Source organism: Pseudoliparis swirei, chromosome 1, assembly GCF_029220125.1.
Source record: "Pseudoliparis swirei isolate HS2019 ecotype Mariana Trench chromosome 1, NWPU_hadal_v1, whole genome shotgun sequence".
NCBI classification, from domain to species: Eukaryota; Metazoa; Chordata; class Actinopteri; order Perciformes; family Liparidae; genus Pseudoliparis; species Pseudoliparis swirei.
In genome coordinates this window covers 198,621-224,604 of record NC_079388.1, presented here as the reverse complement: position 1 = coordinate 224,604, position 25,984 = coordinate 198,621, and the positions used below count along the sequence as shown (strand labels likewise).

General features: G+C 47.1%; 1 protein-coding gene across 10 annotated transcripts in view; it reads left to right on the top strand.

Moving 5' to 3' along the window:
* vars2 (valyl-tRNA synthetase 2, mitochondrial) overlaps window positions 1-25,984 on the top strand; it is a 58,945-nt gene that overhangs the window by 10,428 nt on the left and 22,533 nt on the right. For 9 of the 10 annotated variants that reach the window (XM_056415750.1, XM_056415733.1, XM_056415758.1 and 6 more), the window contains 17 exons: window positions 4,416-4,506; window positions 4,674-4,801; window positions 4,977-5,080; window positions 5,908-5,989; window positions 6,084-6,160; window positions 6,246-6,333; window positions 6,522-6,615; window positions 8,417-8,487; window positions 8,558-8,683; window positions 8,762-8,866; window positions 9,606-9,674; window positions 9,757-9,835; window positions 10,037-10,167; window positions 13,487-13,639; window positions 15,307-15,546; window positions 21,443-21,554; window positions 21,627-21,826. In XM_056415750.1, coding sequence (XP_056271725.1) covers window positions 4,416-4,506; window positions 4,674-4,801; window positions 4,977-5,080; window positions 5,908-5,989; window positions 6,084-6,160; window positions 6,246-6,333; window positions 6,522-6,615; window positions 8,417-8,487; window positions 8,558-8,683; window positions 8,762-8,866; window positions 9,606-9,674; window positions 9,757-9,835; window positions 10,037-10,167; window positions 13,487-13,639; window positions 15,307-15,546; window positions 21,443-21,554; window positions 21,627-21,826 — 1,950 coding nt within the window. Of the gene's footprint in view, window positions 1-4,415; window positions 4,507-4,673; window positions 4,802-4,976; window positions 5,081-5,907; window positions 5,990-6,083; window positions 6,161-6,245; window positions 6,334-6,521; window positions 6,616-8,416; window positions 8,488-8,557; window positions 8,684-8,761; window positions 8,867-9,605; window positions 9,675-9,756; window positions 9,836-10,036; window positions 10,168-13,486; window positions 13,640-15,306; window positions 15,547-21,442; window positions 21,555-21,626; window positions 21,827-25,664; window positions 25,740-25,984 lie in introns of those variants that run through there. The other variant, XM_056415767.1, reaches the window with a different exon arrangement.

Here is a 25,984-nt window from a genome sequence, read left to right as displayed (position 1 = left end):
AGTGTAATGTTCCTCAGCGTTTGATATAGTGTAATGTTCCTCAGCGTCTGGTATAGTGTAATGTTCCTCAGCGTCTGGTATAGTGTAATGTTCCTCAGCGTTTGGTATAGTGTAATGTTCCTCAGCGTTTGGTATAGTGTAATGTTCCTCAGCGTTTGGTATAGTGTAATGTTCCTCAGCGTTTGGTATAGTGTAATGTTCCTCAGCGTCTGGTATAGTGTAATGTTCTTGAGTGTTTGGTATAGTGTAATGTTCATCAGCATCTGGTTTAGTGTAATGTTCCTCAGCGTTTGGTATGGTGTAATGTTCCTCAGCGTCTGGTATAGTGTAATGTTCCTGAGTGTCTGGTATAGTGTAATGTTCCTGAGTGTTTGGTACAGTGTAATGTTCCTCAGCGTCTCATATAGTGTAATGTTCCTCAGTGTCTGGTATAGTGTAATGTTCCTCGGCATTTGGTATAGTGTAATGTTCCTCGGCATTTGGTATAGTGTAATGTTCCTCAGCATTTGGTATAGTGTAATGTTCCTCAGTGTCTGGTATAGTGTAATGTTCCTCATCGTTTGGTATAGTGTAATGTTCCTCAGTGTTTGGTATAGTGTAATGTTCCTCAGCGTCTGGTATAGTGTAATGTTCCTCAGCATCTGGTATAGTGTAATGTTCCTGAGTGTTTGGTATAGTGTAATGTTCCTCAGCATCTGGTTTAGTGTAATGTTCCTCAGCGTCTGGTATAGTGTAATGTTCCTGAGCGTCTGGTATAGTGTAATGTTCATCAGCGTCTGGTATAGTGTAATGTTCCTCAGCGTCTGGTATAGTGTAATGTTCCTCAGCATCTGGTATAGTGTAATGTTCCTCAGCGTCTGGTATAGTGTAATGTTCCTGAGTGTTTGGTATAGTGTATTGTTCCTCAGCATCTGGTTTAGTGTAATGTTCCTCAGCGTTTGGTATGGTGTAATGTTCCTCAGCGTCTGGCATAGTGTAATGTTCCTGAGTGTCTGGTATAGTGTAATGTTCCTGAGTGTCTGGTATAGTGTAATGTCTGGTATAGTGTAATGTTCCTCAGCGTTTGGTATAGTGTAATGTTCCTCAGCGTCTGGTATAGTGTAATGTTCCTCAGCGTTTGGTATAGTGTAATGTTCCTCAGCGTCTGGTATAGTGTAATGTTCCTCAGCATCTGGTATAGTGTAATGTTCCTGAGTGTTTGGTATAGTGTAATGTTCCTCAGCGTCTGGTTTAGTGTAATGTTCCTCAGTGTTTGGTATGGTGTAATGTTCCTCAGCGTCTGGTATAGTGTAATGTTCCTCAGCGTTTGGTATAGTGTAATGTTCCTCAGCATCTGGTATAGTGTAATGTTCCTGAGCGTCTGGTATAGTGTAATGTTCCTCAGCGTTTGGTATAGTGTAATGTTCCTCAGCGTCTGGTATAGTGTAATGTTCCTCAGCATCTGGTATAGTGTAATGTTCCTGAGTGTTTGGTATAGTGTAATGTTCCTCAGCATCTGGTTTAGTGTAATGTTCCTCAGCGTCTGGTATAGTGTAATGTTCCTCAGCGTCTGGTATAGTGTAATGTTCCTGAGTGTCTGGTATAGTGTAATGTTCCTCAGCGTCTGGTATAGTGTAATGTTCCTGAGTGTCTGGTATAGTGTAATGTTCCTCAGTGTCTGGTATAGTGTAATGTTCCTCAGCGTTTGATATAGCGTAATGTTCCTCAGCGTCTGGTATAGTGTAATGTTCTTGAGTGTTTGGTATTGTGTAATGTTCCTCAGCATCTGGTTTAGTGTAATGTTTCTCAGCGTTTGGTATGGTGTAATGCTCCTCAGCGTCTGGTATAGTGTAATGTTCCTGAGTGTCTGGTATAGTGTAATGTTCCTGAGTGTTTGGTATAGTGTAATGTTCCTCAGTGTCTGGTATAGTGTAATGTTCCTCAGTGTCTGGTATAGTATAATGTTCCTCAGTGTCTGGTATAGTGTAATGTTCCTCATCGTTTGGTATAGTGTAATGTTCCTCAGTGTCTGGTATAGTGTAATGTTCCTCAGCGTCTGGTATAGTGTAATGTTCCTCAGCGTTTGGTATAGTGTAATGTTCCTCAGCGTTTGGTATAGTGTAATGTTCCTCAGCGTCTGGTATAGTGTAATGTTCTTGAGTGTTTGGTATAGTGTAATGTTCCTCAGCATCTGGTTTAGTGTAATGTTCCTCAGCGTTTGGTATGGTGTAATGTTCCTCAGCGTCTGGTATAGTGTAATGTTCCTGAGCGTCTGGTATAGTGTAATGTTCCTGAGTGTTTGGTATAGTGTAATGTTCCTCAGCGTCTCGTATAGTGTAATGTTCCTCAGTGTCTGGTATAGTGTAATGTTCCTCAGTGTCTGGTATAGTGTAATGTTCCTCAGCATTTGGTATAGTGTAATGTTCCTCAATGTCTGGTATAGTGTAATGTTCCTCATCGTTTGGTATAGTGTAATGTTCCTCATCGTTTGGTATAGTGTAATGTTCCTCAGCGTCTGGTATAGTGTAATGTTCCTCAGTGTCTGGTATAGTGTAATGTTCCTGAGCGTCTGGTATAGTGTAATGTTCCTCAGCGTCTGGTATAGTGTAATGTTCCTCAGCGTTTGGTATAGTGTAATGTTCCTCAGCGTTTAGTATAGTGTAATGTTCCTCAGCGTCTGGTATAGTGTAATGTTCCTCAGCGTCTGGTATAGTGTAATGTTCCTGAGCGTTTGGTATAGTGTAATGTTCATCAGCGTTTGGTATAGTGTAATGTTCATCAGCGTCTGGTATAGTGTAATGTTCCTCAGCATCTGGTATAGTGTAATGTTCCTCAGCGTCTGGTATAGTGTAATGTTCCTGAGCATCTGGTATAGTGTAATGTTCCTCAGCGTCTGGTATAGTGTAATGTTCCTCAGCGTTTGGTATAGTGTAATGTTCCTCAGCGTCTGGTATAGTGTAATGTTCCTCAGCGTCTGGTGTAGTGTAATGTTCCTTAGTGTTTGGTGTAGTGTAATGTTCCTCAGTGTCTGGTATAGTGCAATGTTCCTCAGCGTTTGGTATAGTGTAATGTTCCTCAGCGTTTGGTGTAGTGTAATGTTCCTCAGTGTCTGGTATAGAGTAATGTTCCTCAGTGTTTGGTATAGTGTAATGTTCCTCAGCGTTTGGTGTAGTGTAATGTTCCTCAATGTCTGGTGTAGTGTAATGTTCCTCAGCGTTTGGTATAGTGTAATGTTCCTCAGTGTCTGGTATAGTGTAATGTTCCTCAGCGTTTGGTATAGTGTAATGTTCATCAGCGTTTGGTATAGTGTAATGTTCCTCAGCGTTTGGTATAGTGTAATGTTCCTCAGCGTTTGGTGTAGTGTAATGTTCCTCAGTGTCTGGTATAGAGTAATGTTCCTCAGTATTTGGTATAGTGTAATGTTCCTCAGCGTTTGGTGTAGTGTAATGTTCCTCAATGTCTGGTATAGTGTAATGTTCCTCAGCGTTTGGTATAATGTTCCTCAGCGTTTGGTATAGTGTAATGTTCCTCAGCGTTTGGTATAGTGTAATGTTCATCAGCGTTTGGTATAGTGTAATGTTCCTCAGTGTCTGGTATATTGTAATGTTCCTCAGCGTTTGGTATAGTGTAATGTTCCTCAGCGTTTGGTATAGTGTAATGTTCCTCAGCGTCTGGTATAGTGTAATGTTCCTGAGCGTCTGGTATAGTGTAATGTTCCTCAGCGTCTGGTATAGTGTAATTTTCCTCAGCGTTTGGTATAGTGTAATGTTCCTCAGCGTCTGGTATAGTGTAATGTTCCTCAGCGTCTGGTATAGTGTAATGTTCCTGAGCGTTTGGTGTAGTGTAATGTTCCTCAGTGTCTGGTATAGTGTAATGTTCCTCAGCGTTTGGTGTAGTGTAATGTTCCTCAGTGTCTGGTATAGTGTAATGTTCCTCAGCGTTTGGTGTAGTGTAATGTTCCTCAATGTCTGGTATAGTGTAATTTTCCTCAGCGTTTGGTATAGTGTAATGTTCCTCAGCGTCTGGTATAGTGTAATGTTCCTCAGCGTTTGGTGTAGTGTAATGTTCCTCAGCGTCTGGTATAGTGTAATGTTCCTCAGCGTCTGGTATAGTGTAATGTTCCTCAGTGTTTGGTATAGTGTAATGTTCCTCAGCGTTTGGTGTAGTGTAATGTTCCTCAATGTCTGGTATAGTGTAATGTTCCTCAGCGTCTGGTATAGTGTAATTTTCCTCAGCGTTTGGTAGTGTGTAATGTTCCTCAGCGTCTGGTATAGTGTAATGTTCCTCAGCGTCTGGTATAGTGTAATGTTCCTCAGCGTTTGGTGTAGTGTAATGTTCCTCAGCGTCTGGTATAGTGTAATGTTCCTCAGTGTTTGGTATAGTGTAATGTTCCTCAGCGTTCACTCTGACCTCATCGTGTGTTCTGATGTCTTCAGGCTGTTCAGGGGAAGCAGTGCAGACATCCCTTCACCCACCGCCTGCTGCCCATCATCACAGACCCCATGGTGGACATGCAGCTGGGGACTGGTGACCTCAGCACACACACACATCACAACACACACACATCACAACACACATCACAACACATCACACACATCACAACACATCACACCACACACACACACACATCACACCACATCACACAACCATCACACACACACACACATCTGACGGCGCTGCCGTGTGTGTTGCAGGTGCAGTGAAGGTGACTCCTGCTCATGACCACACTGACTTCCTGCTGTCGCAGAAACATGCCCTGCCACGCCTGACTGTGATTGGAGGAGATGGGACCATGACTCCGCCCTGTGGACAATGGCTGGAGGTGCATGAGCACCACTCATATGTTCTGTCCACTTGGTGCTGATGTGTTGAGACGATGAGGGGGTCAGAACCCGGGCTCAGACTGGACATGCGTGATTGATGAGTGACAGCAGGAGCAGGATATATGTGTGTATATACATGTGTGTGTGTGTTTCTTCACCCCGTTCGGTGCTCAGGGAGTGAAGCGCTTCGATGCCAGGCAGCTGGTGGTGGAGGCCCTGGTGGAGAAGAGGCTGTTCAGAGGAAAGGAGAGTCACGCCATGACTCTGCCCGTCTGCAGGTACTCGTCCTGACCGTGTCTCTGCTGGGCTCACAACATAATGCAGAGGGCTCTTTCATCTGGTTATGCTTTCTCCAGCACTGTGATGGATCTGTTAGGCTCAATGTTTCAGGTGGAAACTTAAACGATAGAACTCGTCAGCCTGACACTCGGGACCGATCAGCCTCGAGGGGCTGAATGGAATGATAGATGATGTCAAGAAAAGACGAATGTCTTTATAAATGAAGACGTTGTGTGTGGTCCTTTTGTTCTTCAGACCTCAGATATGTTGACCAGATGGTGAATCAGAAGACACATCTAATATAGAACTTGAGATTAATCTGTGATCCGTCTTCAGCGATCAGTCTGATCAGCTCAAATAACTGTTGAACAATGAGGGGGCGTGTCCATGTTAAAGCGGAACAAAGCTTCCTCGATCATGACTCCTCCTAGATCCTTCCTGGCTCCTCACAGAAAACGAGCTGTGGGACGGCCGTCAATATGGTGGCAAAGAACAACCAGTTCAAGAGACTTGGGAAGTACTCATAGACTTCTATACAACCAGGATTCTCCCCCATGTGGTCAGGAGAGAGAATGCAGCTCTAACACATGAAGCATAGACTTCTATAGAGCAATTTAAAAGTGAGTACTTTATGAAATGGTGTCCTCCACAAGGCTGCACAGTATTCTACTGACCTACAGGGAGCAGTAATGAGCCAATAAGAGACTTCATTGATGTAAACTGCAGGATTTGAAATACATAAATGAGCTTTGTAAATGTTTGCATTGTAATGTCCTATATGTTTGTGGTTTCCTCTTCCCTATGGCTTCCTCTCTCCTTGTCTCAGCCGCTCAGGAGACATCATTGAACCTCTTCTCAAGAAGCAGTGGTTCGTGAGCTGTGAAGAAATGGCTCAGAAAGCTATCCAGGTCAATCGGTTGAGAGGACCCTTTGAACGTTTAGAGTCCGATAGCCATGTAACCGCAGGTCATCTCATCCGTGATCTCTTTGTTTCCCTGTCAGGTGGTGGAGGATGGACAGCTGGAGATCATCCCTCACTACTACACCAAGACATGGAACAACTGGCTGTCCAACATCAGGTCCGCACCATGTGTGTGTTGTCATGTGACACCACTCTGGTGATGAAGGAGCTCTTCTTCAACAAATAACTTGTTTGCCTTGCAGTGATTGGTGCATCTCCAGGCAGCTTTGGTGGGGTCATCAGATCCCTGCTTACCAAGTGGAGTTTCCTCATTCTACTGACAAACAAGAGGTTGGGTTTGTGGATATTCTAAGAATAACACGACTGAAATGTTCGCCTGACTGGCTTTGTTCCCTTCAGCTCACCCTGAAGGGAAAAACGTATTGAGAAATGACTGGATGATCTACTCCCCATATTTCATATCAGTGTCAGTCTGTCCCAGACTATGATGTGTGTGTGTGTGTGTGTGTGTGTGACAGGAGCAGTGGGTTTGGGGACGGAGTGAGGACGAGGCCCGACAAAGAGCTGCTGTTAAATATGGAGTGAAGCCGGAAGACATCACTTTGACTCAGGGTGACTCACCTGCTGCTCACCTCTACAGTCACCATCACATTCACTTTATTTAGTATATCCCAGAATCACAAATCACAACCTCCCTCAGAGGGCTTTACAATCTGTACACATAGACATCCCTGACCTTTGAGCTTTGACCTCACATCGGATCAGGAACAACTCCAAAGAAATAGAAAAAACCCTTTCAGGGTAAAAAAGGTTAAAAACCTTCAGGAGAGAACAGAGGAGGATCAATAGATGTCATGTGACCAGATGAACAATAGATGTGACCAGATGAACAATAGATGTCATGTGACCAGATGAACAATAGATGTCATGTGACTAGATGAACAATAGATGTCATGTGACCACATGAACAATAGATGTCATGTGACTAGATGAACAATAGATGTCATGTGACCAGATGAACAATATATGTCATGTGACCAGGTGAACAATAGATGTCATGTGACCTGATGAACAATAGATGTAATGTGACCAGATGAACAATAGAGGTCATGTGACCAGATGAACAATAGATGTCATGTGACCAGGTGAACAATAGATGTCATGTGACCAGGTGAACAATAGATGTCATGTGACTAGATGAACAATAGATGTCATGTGACCAGATGAACAATAGAGGTCATGTGACCAGATGAACAATAGATGTTATGTGACCAGATGAACAATAGATGTCATGTGACTAGATGAACAATAGATGTCATGTGACCAGATGAACAATAGATGTCATGTGACCAGATGAACAATAGATGTCATGTGACCAGGTGAACAATAGATGTCATGTGACCAGATGAACACTAGATGTCATGTGACTAGATGAACAATAGATGTCATGAGACCAGATGAACAATAGATGTCATGTGACCAGATGAACAATAGATGTCATGAGACCAGATGAACAATAGATGTCATGTGACCAGATGAACAATAGATGTTATGTGACCAGATGAACAATAGATGTCATGTGACCAGATGAACAATAGATGTCATGTGACCAGATGAACAATAGATGTTATGTGACCAGATGAACAATAGATGTCATGTGACCAGATGAACAATAGATGTCATGTGACTAGATGAACAATAGATGTCATGTGACCAGATGAACAATAGATGTCATGTGACTAGATGAACAATAGATGTCATGTGACTAGATGAACAATAGATGTCATGTGACCAGATGAACAATATATGTCATGTGACTAGATGAACAATAGATGTCATGTGACCAGATGAACAATAGATGTCATGTGACCAGATGAACAATAGATGTCATGTGACCAGATGAACAATAGATGTCATGTGACCAGATGAACAATAGATGTCATGTGACTAGATGAACAGTTACAACACATTCAATGAATAGGACAGACATTCTTCATATAGTGAGAGTAGTATTCATAATGAAAATATTACAGCTACCAAAACATTAACAGATGTAGTATACTAGTAATACAAGCAGTACTTGGATATAGTAATAGCAATGTAACAGTTGTAACTAATAATAATAATAATGATAATAGCAGGAGTGGTCTGGATAAAACCATCTATGGAAACAAGAGAGAAAGATATATAGCTTGTTTGTATTGACCAATATCAATAGTATCAATAAGTATATTTCCACTCCTGCTGCTGCTACAACTGCTACGTTTCCACCTCCAGTAGACATGAGGCCATGAGTAGTCTTTATAGATGGACCAGTGAGAAGCCTCCTCCTCTATGTGCTGCTCTGGCAGAGCGGCCCTGTCTGAACACATGCGTGTCCTTCTTGGTGACATGCTCATGCTTCTGGTGGCAGACCCTGATGTCCTGGATACGTGGTTCTCCTCCGGGATCTTTCCCTTCGCAATGCTCGGCTGGCCGGAGCAGGTACTGCACCCTGCAGCAGAACATTGTCCTCCAGTCGCTCTGTGGTAACCCCCCCCCCCCCCCCCCACAGACCACGGACCTGCAGCGCTTCTACCCCGTCTCCATTCTGGAGACGGGCAGCGACCTCATCTTCTTCTGGGTGGCCAGGATGGTGATGCTGGGCACCGAGCTGACCGGACAGCTGCCCTTCAGACAGGTTCTTGGATCATGAGACCCTCACACACACACAACGCTGTGGAGACACACACTCTTCATTGCTGCGGTTCTCTCTCAGGTTCTCCTTCACTCCATGGTGAGAGACGGCCACGGCAGGAAGATGAGTAAATCTCTGGGAAACGTCATCGACCCATTAGATGTGATCCATGGAGTCTCTCTGGAGGTAGGCAGCACATGGTCCACGAGGACCCTCCACGTTCTCCCTGTGAGAGCCTGGTTCCCTCCACGTTCTCCACTGGTCCCTGTTGATGTGTCCTTGTGCCTACGGTGTGTACACGTTAGCTGGTCCTGAAGGGGCAGCTTCATGATAGCTCCTCCCATCAGTGTGTGAGTGGCTGAAGCTCCTCCCATCAGTGTGTGAGTGGCTGAAGCTCCTCCCATCAGTGTGAGTGGCTGAAGCTCCTCCCATCAGTGTGTGAGTGGCTGAAGCTCCTCCCATCAGTGTGTGAGTGGCTGAAGCTCCTCCCATCAGTGTGTGAGTGGCTGAAGCTCCTCCCATCAGTGTGAGTGGCTGAGCTCCTCCCATCAGTGTGTGAGTGGCTGAAGCTCCTCCCATCAGTGTGTGAGTGGCTGAAGCTCCTCCCATCAGTGTGTGAGTGGCTGAAGCTCCTCCCATCAGTGTGTGAGTGGCTGAAGCTCCTCCCATCAGTGTGAGTGGCTGAAGCTCCTCCCATCAGTGTGAGTGGCTGAAGCTCCTCCCATCAGTGTGAGTGGCTGAAGCTCCTCCCATCAGTGTGTGAGTGGCTGAAGCTCCTCCCATCAGTGTGTGAGTGGCTGAAGCTCCTCCCATCAGTGTGTGAGTGGCTGAAGCTCCTCCCATCAGTGTGAGTGGCTGAAGCTCCTCCCATCAGTGTGAGTGGCTGAAGCTCCGTGTGTGTTGACGTCATTCTGTTTCCTCCCAGAGACTTCAAGAGAAGGTGAAGGAGGGGAACCTCCCCCCCAGGGAGCAGCTGGTTGCCATGGAAGCTCAGGTCCCGCCCCTCTCTCCCGTCTGCTTCTTCGTGGCTGACGCCATGACGTCGTCTCTCATCTGTCCCTCCGTCTGCCCCACAGAGCAGAGACTTCCCCCGAGGGATCCCTCAGTGTGGGACGGATGCTCTGAGGCTGGCCCTGTGCTCTCACAAGATGCAGGGTGAGGCCCAGAGGAACCGCGCGGTCTCCGGAGAACAAATGTCCTCGTGCTTTAATACTTCAGAGTTCATTTCTGTTTACAGAGAATGTGTTTATTGAACTTGGGTTGACTCCATTCCTCCGACCGCACAGAGCCACCAATGAGGTGACTCCCTGGAACCATTCCCCTGCATCTGCTCACCGGCTGTCTTCTCTTCCTCAGGGGAGGACATCAGTCTGTCCATCGCTCAGGTCCTGAGCTGCAGACACTTCTGTAATAAGATGTGGCAGACGCTGAGATTCACACTGGGAGTGCTGGGGGACAACACGGCACCAGTGACGACACTGGAGGAGGTAACTGGCTTTGTCTCTTCATGTTGGTCTCCCTCTTGGCAGGTCGGTCCACTAGTGACAGGCTGGAGTGGTCGTCCTCACCACAGAACATATGTGGTTAGCCTAGCATAGCATCCTCACTGGAGCAGTTAGCCTGGAGTCCTGTTGACACGCGAGTCAGAGATGCTGCTTCAAGAAGGAGGTCCCCAAAACATGAGGTCATGTGACCAGATGAACACTAGATGTCATGTGACCAGATGAACAATAGATGTCATGTGACCAGATGAACAATAGATGTCATGTGACCAGATGAACAATAGATGTCATGTGACCAGATGAACAATAGATGTCATGTGACTAGATGAACAATAGATGTCATGTGACTAGATGAACAATAGATGTCATGAGACCAGATGAACAATAGATGTCATGTGACCAGATGAACAATAGATGTCATGTGACCAGATGAACAATAGATGTCATGTGACCAGATGAACAATAGATGTCATGTGACCAGATGAACAATAGATGTCATGTGACCAGATGAACAATAGATGTCATGTGACTAGATGAACAATAGATGTCATGAGACCAGATGAACAATAGATGTCATGTGACCACATGAACAATAGAGGTCATGTGACCACATGAACAATAGAGGTCATGTGACTAGATGAACAATAGATGTCATGTGACCAGATGAACAATAGAGGTCATGTGACCAGATGAACAATAGATGTCATGTGACCAGATGAACAATAGATGTCATGTTACTAGATGAACAATAGATGTCATGTGACTAGATGAACAATAGATGTCATGTGACCAGATGAACAATAGATGTCATGTGACCAGATGAACAATAGATGTCATGTGACTAGATGAACAATAGATGTCATGTGACCAGATGAACAATAGCTGTCATGTGACCAGATGAACAATAGATGTCATGTGACCAGATGAACAATAGATGTCATGTGACCAGATGAACAATAGATGTCATGTGACCAGATGAACAATAGATGTCATGTGACCAGATGAACAATAGATGTCACATGACCATATGAACAATAGATGTCACGTGACCAGATGCACAATAGATGTCATGTGACCAGATGAACAATAGATGTCATGTGACCAGATGAACAATAGATGTCACGTGACCAGATGAACAATAGATGTCACGTGACCAGATGCACAATAGATGTCATGTGACCAGATGAACAATAGATGTCACGTGACCAGATGAACAATAGATGTCATGTGACCAGATGAACAATAGATGTCATGTGACCAGATGAACAATAGATGTCACGTGACCAGATGAACAATAGATGTCATGTGACCAGGTGAACAATAGATGTCATGTGACCAGATGAACAATAGATGTCATGTGACCAGATGAACAATAGATGTCATGTGACCTGATGAACAATAGATGTCATGTGACTAGATGAACAATAGATGTCATGTGACTAGATGAACAATAGAGGTCATGTGACCAGATGAACAATAGCTGTCATGTGACCAGATGAACAATAGATGTTATGTGACTAGATGAACAATAGATGTCATGTGACCAGGTGAACAATAGATGTCTGTGACCAGATGAACAATAGATGTCATGTGACTAGATGAACAATAGATGTCATGAGACCAGATGAACAATAGATGTCATGTGACCACATGAACAATAGAGGTCATGTGACCACATGAACAATAGAGGTCATGTGACTAGATGAACAATAGATGTCATGTGACCAGATGAACAATAGAGGTCATGTGACCAGATGAACAATAGATGTCATGTGACCAGATGAACAATAGATGTCATGTTACTAGATGAACAATAGATGTCATGTGACTAGATGAACAATAGATGTCATGTGACCAGATGAACAATATATGTCATGTGACCAGATGAACAATAGATGTCATGTGACTAGATGAACAATAGATGTCATGTGACCAGATGAACAATAGATGTCATGTGACCAGATGAACAATAGATGTCATGTGACTAGATGAACAATAGATGTCATGTGACCAGATGAACAATAGCTGTCATGTGACCAGATGAACAATAGATGTCATGTGACCAGATGAACAATAGATGTCATGTGACCAGGTGAACAATAGATGTCATGTGACCAGATGAACAATAGATGTCATGTGGCCAGATGAACAATAGATGTCACGTGACCATATGAACAATAGATGTCACGTGACCAGATGCACAATAGATGTCATGTGACCAGATGAACAATAGATGTCATGTGACCAGATGAACAATAGATGTCACGTGACCAGATGAACAATAGATGTCACGTGACCAGATGCACAATAGATGTCATGTGACCAGATGAACAATAGATGTCATGTGACCAGATGAACAATAGATGTCACGTGACCAGATGAACAATAGATGTCATGTGACCAGGTGAACAATAGATGTCATGTGACTAGATGAACAATAGATGTCACGTGACCAGATGAACAATAGATGTCATGTGACCAGGTGAACAATAGATGTCATGTGACCAGATGAACAATAGATGTCATGTGACTAGGTGAACAATAGATGTCATGTGACTAGGTGAACAATAGATGTCATGTGACCAGGTGAACAATAGATGTCATGTGACTAGATGAACAATAGATGTCATGTGACCAGGTGAACAGAGTTACATGGTTACTGTACATAAACACTTAAACATTCAATGAATATGACAGAATTTATAAATAATTAGCAGTAGGCATGGACCACGATCCAGACCTCCATGATCCATGAAAGAGGAGGAGGAGGATGGACCAATGAGGCCAGGCCTTTGAGAGGCACAGAGAAGGAGGCGGGGCCATTGGGTAGGAGGCCAGGTCTAGACCAGAGGCTGGACCCAGGTCTCCAGGCCCAATGGACCCTCTGAGACGTGAAGGCCCCCGGGAGGAGGTGGTGTGTTGGGCTCTCAGAGCGCTGGTGGATGAGCGTTGAGAACCAGACGGTGCTCGGCTTCCTGGTCCCAGTCCTCAGTGTTCTTCACCTGACATCCTCATGCGGCGTCTCACTGGAGGAGGTCTCTCTGAACATGGTGACAGAGGATGAAAAGCATCATGCTGTCCACGCTGACATCATGTCGTCCTCTAACTGAGAGCCAGTGACCCAGCAGAGAGTCCAGAGGCCTCTCCACCTCCATGGCGAGAGTTACTTCACACACGTGTTGTTGTTGTTATGTGTTGGTCCTCATGTCCCTGAGTGCTTTGAAGGGGGCGCATGAATACGATGCATCATCACTCTGATGATGACAGCACAGTGTGTGTGTCCTGACCGTCCTCCCTCCTCCAGACCGGCGCCGCCAGCAGCCTGGACCGCTGGCTGTGCTCGCGGCTGCGCAGCACAGTGGTCCAGTGTGAGCGGGCGCTGGAGGCCTACGAGCTGCACGCCGCCACGGCCGCGCTGCACGCCTTCTGGGTCCACAGCCTGTGTGACGTCTACGTGGTGAGCAGCTCGCCACCGCACGGCATTGTGGGTACACTCCGTCACAGGCTGCAACGACTGGAACACATGAACCAACGTGTCTCTGTCTGTCTCTCTCTCTCTCTATGTCTCTCTCTCTCTCTCTGTCTGTCTCTCTCTCTCTATGTCTCTCTCTGTCTCTGTTCTCTCTCTATGTCTCTCTCTCTCATTCTCTGTCTGTCTCTCTCTCTATGTCTCTGTCTCTGTCTCTCTCTCTGTTCTCTCTCTCTGTCTCTCTGACTGTTCTCTCTCTCTGTCTCTCTCTCTGTCTCTCTCTCTGTCTCTCTCTCTCTGTCTCTCTCTGTCTCTCTCTCTCTGTCTCTCTCTCTCTCTATGTCTCTCTCTGTCTCTCTCTCTCTCTGTCTGTCTCTGTCTGTCTCTCTCTCTCTCTCTGTCTCTCTCTCTCTCTCTCTCTCTCTCTGTCTCTCTCTCTCTCTCTCTCTCTCTCTATGTCTCTGTCTCTCTATGTCTCTCTATGTCTCTCTCTCTTTCTGTCTGTCTCTCTCTCTCTCTATGTCTGTCTCTCTCTGTCTGTCTCTCTCTGACTGTTCTCTCTCTCTGTCTCTGTTCTCTCTCTCTATGTCTCTCTGTTCTCTCTGTCTCTCTCTCTGTCTCTGTTCTCTCTCTCTCTCTCTGTCTCTGTTCTCTCTCTCTATGTCTGTTCTCTCTCTCTCTCTCTCTCTCTCTCTATGTCTCTCTCTGTTCTCTCTCTGTCTGTCTCTGTTCTCTCTCTCTATGTCTCTCTCTCTCTCTGTCTGTCTCTGTCTCTCTCTCTGTCTCTGTTCTCTCTCTCTATGTCTCTCTCTCTGTCTCTCTCTGACTGTTCTGTCTCTGTTCTCTCTCTCTCTGTCTCTCTGTTCTCTCTCTGTCTCTGTCTCTGTTCTCTCTCTCTCTATGTCTCTGTCTCTGTTCTCTGTCTCTCTCTCTCTCTGTTCTCTCTCTCTGTTCTCTCTCTCTCTGTCTGTCTCTGTTCTCTCTCTCTCTCTGTCTCTCTCTCTGTCTCTGTTCTCTCTCTCTCTCTGTCTCTGTTCTCTCTCTATGTCTCTGTTCTCTCTCTCTCTCTCTCTCTCTATGTCTCTGTCCTCTGTCTCTCTCTGTCTCTGTTCTCTCTCTCTCTCTCTCTCTCTCTCTATGTCTCTCTCTCTCTCTATGTCTCTGTCCTCTGTCTCTCTCTCTCTGTTCTCTCTCTCTATGTCTCTCTCTCTGTGTCTCTGTGTCTCTGTTCTCTCTCTCTCTCTCTCTCTCTCTCTCTATGTCTCTGTTCTCTCTCTCTCTGTCTCTGTTTTCTCTCTCTCTCTCTGTCTCTGTTCTCTCTCTCTGTCTCTCTTTCTCTCTGTCTCTGTCTCTGTCTCTGTCTCTCTCTCTCTCTGTTCTCTCTCTCTATGTCTCTCTCTGTTCTCTCTCTCTCTGTCTGTCTCTGTTCTCTCTGTCTCTCTCTCTCTCTCTGTCTCTCTCTCTGTCTCTGTTCTCTCTCTATGTCTCTGTTCTCTCTCTCTCTCTCTCTCTCTCTCTATGTCTCTGTCCTCTGTCTCTGTTCTCTCTCTCTATGTCTCTCTCTCTGTGTCTCTGTTCTCTCTCTCTCTCTCTCTCTCTATGTCTCTCTCTCTATGTCTCTGTCTCTGTCTCTCTATGTCTCTCTCTCACTCTAGGAGCATGTGAAGGCGGTGCTGCTCCACCAGGGGGGGTCAGAGGTGGAGCATGTGCGAGCCCGGCAGGTGTCCTGCAGCATCCTGTTCCACTGTGTGTCCACGTCTCTGGCCCTGCTCGCCCCCTTCATGCCCTTCATCACTGAGGAGCTGTGGCAGAGGCTGCAGCCACTGGGACCGGGACCGGGACCGGGAGCCCAGACCACTCTGTGTCTACAGCCGTACCCCCGCTCCTCTCAGCTGGTACGACCCGGTTTAAAGGCCACTCCTCACAGACTAGAACAGAACAAGTGGCCCTCTGATGCTCCTGGTACCAGATGTTCTGCCAGTCCAGTTCCTCTGTCCAGCCCATTCTCACACAGCACAGCTCCCTCAGAGGGCTTACAATCTGTACACATCCCTGACCTTTGACCTCACATCGGATCAGGAACAACTCCCAAACAACCCTTCACGGGGAAAAAAGGGAAGAACCCTTCAGGAGAGAGATGGGTCTTGGTTAGTCCTGATGGGTCTTTGTAGTACTGATGGGACTTGGTTCTGTCCACAGAAGGGTCTTTAGTTTGAGGCCTTTGGTTGAGGCCCCGAGCCCCGAGGCTCCGAGGTCCTATCCAGGCATAATTCAATTCAATTCAGTTTATTTGAATAGCCCAATTTCACAATAGACATCCCTGCCCCAAAACCTCACATCGGACCAGGAAAAACTCCCAAATAACCCTTCAGGGGGAAAAAAAGGGAAGAAACCTGGAGGAGAGAACAGAGGAGGATCCCTCTCCTAGGATGGACAGATGCAATAGATGTAATGTGTACAGAAGGACAGATTTAGAGTTAAAATACATTCAATGAATATGACAGAGTGGATGAATAGTTCATCGTAGGCATATTCCACGATGGAGACCTCCACGATCCATCAGGCAGATGGCGGTGGGGAGGAGGAGTGGGCGGAGTCTCAACAGGACAGTGGCGTAGTCAGGAGCAGGAATTCCACGACCCAGACCTCGATGATCCATCAGGCAGATAGGATCTATGCCGTCTCATAGGGTCCGATGACCCCATGAGACGTGAAGTCACAAGGACTCCGGGGAGAAAGCAGAGTTAGTAACGTGTGATTGAGAGATGAAAATTCATCCTTAAGGAGAGGAGAGAGGTGCTCAGTGCATCCTAAACGTCCCCCGGCAGCTATAAGCCTATAGCAGCATATCAAGGGGCTGGACCAGGTGAACCTGATTCAGCCCTAACTATAAGCTCTGTCAAAGAGGAAGGTCTTAAGTCTACTCTTAAACGAGGTGACTGTGTCTGCCTCCAGGACTGAAGGTGGAAGCTGGTTCCATAAAAGAGGAGGAGCTTGATAACTAAAGGCTCTGGCTCCCATTCTACTTTTTAAGACTCTAGGAACTACAAGTAGTCCCGCATTTAGTGAGCGTAGCTCTCTAGTGGGGCAATATGGTACTACAAGCTCCTTAAGATATGATGGAGCATCACCAATCAAGGCTTTGTAGGTTAAGAGAAGAATTTTAAAAGTGATTCTTGATTTTACTGGGAGCCAGTGCAGAGCAGCTAGTGCAGGAGTGATGTGATCTCTTTTCTTAGTTTGAGTGAGAACACGAGCTGCAGCATTCTGGATCAACTGGAGGGACCTAAGAGACTTATTAGAGCAGCCTGATCATTAGGAGTTGACTTATAGAGCAGCCTGATAATAAGGAGTTGACCTCAGAGACTTATAGAGCAGCCTGATAATAAGGAGTTGACCTAAGAGACTTATAGAGCAGCCTGATAATAAGGAGTTGACCTCAGAGACTTATAGAGCAGCCTGATAATAAGGAGTTGACCTCAGAGACTTATAGAGCAGCCTGATAATAAGGAGTTGACCTCAGAGACTTATAGAGCAGCCTGATAATAAGGAGTTGACCTAAGAGACTTATAGAGCAGCCTGATAATAAGGAGTTGACCTAAGAGACTTATAGAGCAGCCTGATAATAAGGAGTTGACCAAAGAGACTTATAGAGCAGCCTGATAATAAGGAGTTGACTATAGAGACTTATAGAGCAGCCTGATAATAAGGAGTTGACCTCAGAGACTTATAGAGCAGCCTGATAATAAGGAGTTGACCTCAGAGACTTATAGAGCAGCCTGATAATAAGGAGTTGACATAAGAGACTTATAGAGCAGCCTGATAATAAGGAGTTGACTAAAGAGACTTATAGAGCAGCCTGATAATAAGGAGTTGACCTCAGAGACTTATAGAGCAGCCTGATAATAAGGAGTTGACCTAAGAGACTTATAGAGCAGCCTGATAATAAGGAGTTGACTATAGAGACTTCTAGAGCAGCCTGATAATAAGGAGTTGACTAAAGAGACTTATAGAGCAGCCTGATAATAAGGAGTTGACCTCAGAGACTTATAGAGCAGCCTGATAATAAGGAGTTGACTATAGAGACTTATAGAGCAGCCTGATAATAAGGAGTTGACCTGAGAGACTTATAGAGCAGCCTGATAATAAGGAGTTGACCTAAGAGACTTATAGAGCAGCCTGATAATAAGGAGTTGCAGTAATCCAGTCTCGAAGTAACGAACGCGTGAACCAATTTTTCTGCATCTTTTTGAGACAAGATGTGCCTGATTGTTTAAATATGACGGAGATGAAAGAATGCAGTCCTTGAGATTTGCTTTACGTGGAGTTAAAGGACAAGTCCCGATCAAAGATAACAGAGATTCTTTACAGTGGTGTTGGATGCTAGAGCAATGCCGTCTACAGAAACCACATCACCAAATAATATAGAGGAGGTCCCTGTATTCACAGACAGGTAGACGGGGTCCAAGAGACAGGTAGACGGGGTCCAAGAGACAGGTAGACGGGGTCCTAGAGACAGGTAGACGGGGTCTAGAGACAGGTAGACGGGGTCCTAGAGACAGGTAGACGGGGTCCAAGAGACAGGTAGACGGGGTCTAGAGACAGGTAGACGGGGTCTAGAGACAGGTAGACGGGGTCCAAGAGACAGGTAGACGGGGTCTAGAGACAGGTAGATGGGGTCTAGAGACAGGTAGACGGGGTCTAGAGACAGGTAGACGGGGTCTAGAGACAGGTAGACGGGGTCCAAGAGACAGGTAGACGGGGTCCTAGAGACAGGTAGACGGGGTCCAAGAGACAGGTAGACGGGGTCCTAGAGACAGGTAGATGGGGTCCTAGAGACAGGTAGACGGGGTCCTAGAGACAGGTAGACGGGGTCCTAGAGACAGGTAGACGGGGTCCAAGAGACAGGTAGACGGGGTCCTAGAGACAGGTAGATGGGGTCCTAGAGACAGGTAGACGGGGTCCTAGAGACAGGTAGACGGGGTCCTAGAGACAGGTAGACGGGGTCCTAGAGACAGGTAGACGGGGTCTAGAGACAGGTAGACGGGGTCTAGAGACAGGTAGACGGGGTCTAGAGACAGGTAGACGGGGTCTAGAGACAGGTAGACGGGGTCCTAGAGACAGGTAGATGGGGTCCTAGAGACAGGTAGACGGGGTCTAGAGACAGGTAGACGGGGTCCTAGAGACAGGTAGACGGGGTCTAGAGACAGGTAGACGGGGTCCTAGAGACAGGTAGACGGGGTCCTAGAGACAGGTAGACGGGGTCTAGAGACAGGTAGACGGGTCCTAGAGACATGTAGACGGGGTCTAGAGACAGGTAGACGGGGTCCTAGAGACAGGTAGACGGGGTCCTAGAGACAGGTAGACGGGGTCTAGAGACAGGTAGGTGGGGTCTAGAGACAGGTAGACGGGGTCTAGAGACAGGTAGGTGGGGTCCAAGAGACAGGTAGACGGGGTCTAGAGACAGGTAGACGGGGTCTAGAGACAGGTAGATGGGGTCTAGAGACAGGTAGACGGGGTCTAGAGACAGGTAGACGGGGTCCTAGAGACAGGTAGACGGGGTCTAGAGACAGGTAGACGGGGTCCTAGAGACAGGCAGACGTGTTAGAAGTAGAAACCGTTGACGATAATTGGTCACGGTTGATGGAGAAATGCCATCTAAATATCCACCAGGGCATACAGCTTTTTCTAAGGCCATTCCACTTGAGGACAGATCACTGGTTAAGGGCAAGAGATTATTAATCTTGTCCCTAATAGTTCAAATCTTTTAATTAAAGAAGTTGATAAAGTCATTACCACTGAGGTCTCTAGGAATACTGGGCTCCACAGAGCTGTGACTCTGTCAGCTACAGAGCTAAAGAGAAACCTGGGGTTGTTCTTCTTCTAGTCCTGATGAGTAATCGGCTGCTCTGGCTCTACAGAGGGCCTTCTGATATGTTTTAAGGCTATCTCGCCAAACTCAGCGGGATTCTTCCAGATTAGTTGAACGCCATATGCTTTCAAGCTTTCGTGACGTTTGCTTCAGTTTGAGGTCTGAGGGTTATACCAGGGAGCAAACCTCCTCTTTCTCACCCTCTTCTTCTTCAGTGGGGCTATTGAGTCCAGTGTCATTCTCAGAGAGCCTGTGGCACGATCAACAAGGTGATCCATCTGGACTAAAGTTAGACCAGGAGTCCTCTGTTATATGAGACCTGGACTAACGTTAGACCAGGAGTCCTCTGTTATATGAGACCTGGACTAAAGTTAGACCAGGAGTCCTCTGTTATATTGAGACCTGGACTAAAGTTAGACCAGGACTCCTCTGTTATATGAGACCTGGACTAACGTTAGACCAGGAGTCCTCTGTTATATGAGACCTGGACTAATGTTAGACCAGGAGTCCTCTGTTATATTGAGACCTGGACTAAAGTTAGACCAGGAGTCCTCTGTTATATTGAGACCTGGACTAAAGTTAGACCAGGAGTCCTCTGTTATATGAGACCTGGACTAAAGTTAGACCAGGAGTCCTCTGTTATATGAGACCTGGACTAAAGTTAGACCAGGAGTCCTCTGTTATATGAGACCTGGACTAAAGTTAGACCAGGAGTCCTCTGTTATGAGACCTGGACTAAAGTTAGACCAGGAGTCCTCTGTTATATGGAGACCTGGACTAAAGTTAGACCAGGAGTCCTCTGTTATATGAGACCTGGACTAAAGTTAGACCAGGAGTCCTCTGTTATATGAGACCTGGACTAACGTTAGACCAGGAGTCCTCTGTTATATTGAGACCTGGACTAAAGTTAGACCAGGAGTCCTCTGTTATATTGAGAGCTGGACTAAAGTTAGGCCAGGAGTCCTCTGTTATATGGAGACCTGGACTAAAGGTAGACCAGGAGTCCTCTGTTATATTGAGACCTAGACTAAAGTTAGACCAGGAGTCCTCTGTTATATTGAGACCTGGACTAAAGGTAGACCAGGAGTCCTCTGTTATATTGAGACCTGGACTAAAGTTAGACCAGGAGTCCTCTGTTATATTGAGACCTGGACTAAAGTTAGACCATGAGTCCTCTGTTATATTGAGACCTGGACTAAAGTTAGACCAGGAGTCCTCTGTTATATGAGACCTGGACTAAAGTTAGACCAGGAGTCCTCTGTTATATGAGACCTGGACTAAAGTTAGACCAGGAGTCCTCTGTTATATGGAGACCTGGACTAAAGTTAGACCAGGAGTCCTCTGTTATGAGACCTGGACTAAAGTTAGACCAGGAGTCCTCTGTTATATGAGACCTGGACTAAAGTTAGACCAGGAGTCCTCTGTTATATGAGACCTGGACTAAAGTTAGACCAGGAGTCTTCTGTTATATTGAGACCTGGACTAAAGTTAGACCAGGAGTCTTCTGTTATATTGAGACCTGGACTAAAGTTAGACCAGGAGTCCTCTGTTATATTGAGACCTGGACTCAAGTTAGACCAGGAGTCCTCTGTTATATGAGACCTGGACTAAAGTTAGACCAGGAGTTCTCTGTTATATGAGACCTGGACTAAAGTTAGACCAGGAGTCCTCTGTTATATTGAGACCTGGACTAAAGTTAGACCAGGAGTCCTCTGTTATATGAGACCTGGACTAAAGTTAGACCAGGAGTCCTCTGTTATATTGAGACCTGGACTAAAGTTAGACCAGGAGTCCTCTGTTATATTGAGACCTGGACTAAAGTTAGACCAGGAGTCCTCTGTTATATTGAGACCTGGTATCACATATAAGAACAGCTGGGTGTTGGTTTAACTTCCTCCCGGTGGCGCTCTCCTCCTCAGGCTCACTGGTGGTTCCCTGAGGAGGAGAGGGACTTCCAGCTGGTGCAGGAGGTGATGCGCGTGGCCCGCTCCCTCCGGGCGCAGTGCGGCCTGACCAAAGAGAAGCCTGCCAGTAAGTCACGACCTCTCGCGCTCCAGATGTGTGTTCGTTACCCTGATACCTGTGTGTGTGTGTGTGTGTCAGTGTGGGCCGTGTGCTCCCCCAGCCAGGCCCGGGTCCTGCTTCACTTCGGGCCAGCTGTCTGGTCCCTGAGCCGGGTCTCCAGCCTCCACATCTACTGTCCTGATGGAGCGGAGCAGGCGGGGCTCCACCCCACGCCCCCACCGCCAGGGAGCCTCATCGGAGTGGTGGACCACACGTGTCAGCTGCACCTTCACATCCAGGTAATCCTGGATTATTATTCAGCTTGTCAAACATCGACCATCAGCACGTTCTGGCCAGGCTGCCTTTCTTCATATTTGATACGATATATTTATATTAGGGCTGTCAATCGATTAAAAAAAAGTAACTAATTAATCGCACATTTTGAAATTGCGATTAATTAATCGCGCTTAAAAGTGTTTTCCTTCTTTTTAAAGACCAAACTTCACACAGAGCTTTGTTTTCAAAGAGGCTCCTACATATACAGTGCCAGCGAGGTATTTAATATCGTGGATGATAAATTGTTTCTTCAGTGAAACATCAGATTAGTAAAAAAAAAGAAGTAGATAGATAGATAGATAGATAGATAGATATATACTTTATTAATCCCCAAGGGGAAATTTGTCGAGTCAGTAGCAGCAACACACAAGAATAAAAAGAACAAAACACAAAATATAAGAAGGGTTAGGGTGATCTGGCAAGAGGTGAACTGTTGTAGAGCCTCATAGCCGTCGGCAGGAATGTTCTCCTGTATCTCTCCTTGTGGCAGCGGAGCGTGAGGAGACGTCTGGAGAAAGTACTCCTCTGTCCCTGTAGGAGGTGGTGAGAGGGTGGTCCGGTTGTCCAATATGGACACCAGTTTCTTCAACGACCTCCTCTCCACCACCTGTTCCAGGTGCTCCAGCTGGCAGCCGATGATGGAGCCAGCCTTCCTAACCAGTTTGTTAAGACGGCTGGTGTCACTGCCCGATGCTGCTCCCCAGCAGACAATGGCAAAGTGCAGCACACTGGCGACAACCGACTGGTAGAATAACTCCAGCATCTTGCTGCACACGCTGAAGGATCAAGCTTTCAGGAAAAGAGTCGACTCATCCCCTTCTTGTACACAGCGTTGATGTTGGCCTTCCAGTTCAGTCGGCTGTCGATGGAGACGCCCAGGTACTTGTACCTCCACCATGTCCACGCCCACCCCAGGACACTCAGAGGTGTAGGAGCTGTCGCCTCCTCCTGAAGTCCACCACCATCTCTCTGGTCTTGGCCACGCTCAGCCGCAGGTGGTTCTCATCGGCCCACTTTACAAAGTCACTCACCACTGCCCTGTACTCCTCCTCCCGTCCATCCCTAATACCCGACCACTGCAGAATCATCAGAGTACTTCTGCAGATGGCATGACTCGTGTTGTACTGGAAGTCACTGGTGTACAGGGTGAAGAGGAAGGAGACAGAACAGTTCCTGTGGGTCTCCAACATCTCTGCTCACCGCTCCAGCCAGCACACGCTCCATTCTGCCCAACTGTGGTCTGCCTGGGTGGTAGTCAGTGATCCAGGAGATGGTGGACGCGTCCACACCGCCACTGCAGCTTCTCACTCAGCAGCAGTGGCTGGATGGTGTTAAATGCACTGGAGAAGTCAAAGAAAGTGACTCTCACAGAGACACCGGTTCCATCCAGGTGCGACTGAGCTCGTTGCAGCAGGTAGATGATGGCGTCGTCCACTCCCACATGAGGCTGGTAAGCAAATTGCAGAGGGTCCAGCGACGATTTCACCTGCGGCCGGAGATGGGCCAAGACCAGCCTCTCCAGCACCTTCATCACATGGGAGGTGAGGGCGACCGGTCGGTAGTCATTGAGGCCAGATGGTGCTGACTTCTTGGGGACAGGGACCAGGCACGACGCCTTCCACAGCACTGGACTTCCCCAGCCTCAGGCTGAGGTTGAAGAGGCGCTGCAGGACACCAGACAGCTGGGTGGCGCAGGTCTTTAGGACCCTGGGGCTGATGCCATCAGGACCTTCAGCTCTGCGCTGGTGTAGTTTCTCCAGCTGTCTTCTCACCTGGTCAGTCGTCACAGAGAGGGGAGGGTGGAGGAGCCCATTGTTATTGAGGGCTCGTGGATGTGCAGCTCAGCAGGGGGACAGAGGGGAGGAGGTGTTTGGGAGGTGTGATGTGGAGGAGACGGGAGGGCTGTGAACTGAACCTATTGAAAAACAGTTCAGCTCGTTGGCCCTCTCCAGGAGCCCCTGGCTGTCTCCTCCCACCTTGAAGCCAGTTATCTGCTTCATGCCAGACCACACCTCCCTTGTGTTGTTCAGCTGGAGTTTGGCCTCCAGCTTCCTCCTGTAGGAGTCCTTGCCTCCTGAGCTTCACCTTCAGGTTGCGCTGGGCTTTCCTCAGCTCATCCCTGTCTCCAGACCTGAAAGCAGCTTTCTTCATGTTAAGAAGCGCCTTCAGGTCCCTGGTGATCCAGGGCTTGTTGTTGGGGAAGCAGCGCACAGTCCGTGATGGGATGGTGGTGTGTTCACAGAACTTGATGTATTCCGTGATGCAGTCGGTCATACTGTTGATGTCCTCCTGCGGTCCACACAGCACATCCCAGTCCGTTGACTCAAGCAGTCCTGTAGAGCGTCGTTAGCCTCCAGAGACCACCTCCTCACAGTCCTGGTGGTCACCGCAGCCTCTTCACCAGAGGAACATACCTGGGTGTCAGCCGGACCAGGTCATGATCAGACCTGCCGAGGGGAAGGGCAGTGGCGCTGTATGCGTCCTTAGTATTAGCATACAGCAAGTCCAGAGTTTTATTGTTCCTTGTTGGGCAGTCTATGTATTGATGGAAGGTTGGCAGAGCTTTTTCCAATGTGGTGTGGTTAAAGTCACCAGTGATAGCCATGAATGCTCCAGGCTGATGATTCAGCAGAGCAGACACAGTGGAGTGGATGGTGTCCACAGCTTCCTCAGCGTCAGCTGATGGCGGCACGCACGACAACCACAATGGCGGACGTGAACTCTCTCGGCAAATAGTACGGGCGGATCCCTACGGCCAAGAGTACAATGTTCGGGCTAGAGAAGCGCTCCTTCACGGACACATGGTCCGGATGGCACCACCGCTCATTCACATAAACAGCGATCCCGCCTCATCTTACCGCTCTGTGTAGCGCCTCTGTCAGCCCGAACAGTCCTGAAGCCGGGCAAAGACGCTGTGATCCGGATAGTCCGCGGCAGCCACGCCTCAGTGAAGCACAAGAGACTGCTCACGGAAGATCCTCTCGGTCATTACCAGCGCGCCGAGCTCATCCGCCTTATTCGCCAAAGACCTCACGTTCCCCGTTATGATCGACGGTACCGAGGGTTTGTATCTCCTCGTTTTAGCCCTCCGCTTGACACCCGATCTGCAACCGCGAGCCCTCCTCCGTAGCTCCAGCGGGATCACAGGTCTGTCACCAGGCAGAAGCTTCGGCCTGCACAGCGATCAGCTGAGCACGCGAGTAGACGACGGTCCCCGTCATTGTTTTGCTGTGGCCCACCGATACTCACGACAAAGTGAACAAAAGCCACAGTAGAAGTATCGAAAAAAGTAGTTATGGTCCAGTGTCCGACCGTAACTAAGACAAACGTGAAAGAAAAGAAAAAGAAAAAGAGAGGAAAAGTGCAAAAAAAGACAATAAAATAAAAGCAAAACGCCACTACTGAAACAAGCAGCCGTTGGCACAGCGCTTCCTCCTAGTATATTGAGACCCCATTGGTCCTGTCATCCTTAACATTGAACAGCAGCAGAACCAGTGGCCTTGGTAACTGACTGACATTCAAATATGTCACGTTAACCCTCTGGAGGCTGGGGGCATTTTATACATTTTACAAAAACAAAAAAAATTCACCGTTTAAAGTCTTTTGCATGTGACACACCCCCACGTGTTCTACATCAAACATTCCAGAACAATCTCAGCTCTGAAATAAGGCTCATTGTCCTCGTGCCGTGTTCTCTGCTCTCTGACTGACAGGCTGCTATAGAGCCTCACATGTGAGGTGGGAGGTCCTTTGTGATTTACTGAGTGTTCATTGGTTGTTTTTTTCCCAAAATGTTGACAGACAAACGGATTGACCAATCACGTTGAAGGTTTCGTGTGACGAGTTCTTTCCGCCAAGGCCCCCGACACGTCGCCCTCCGTCCTCTGAGTCTCAGAGGGGGAGACGGGAGGAAGGAGGAGCAGGAGGAAACCCGACTGATTCATCCACGAGTTAAACTGATTTCTGCTCCTTATTTTCGTGGAGAAATAATTGTTTTAAAAACGGAAACAGTGTCAAACCGTACTGCCGCGGTTTGACATTAAGAGGAGTGTAAAAACTTCAACGAACACCGGAAGCAAGTCGAAGTGTCCTTGAGCAAGGCACTGAACCCCCAGTTGCTT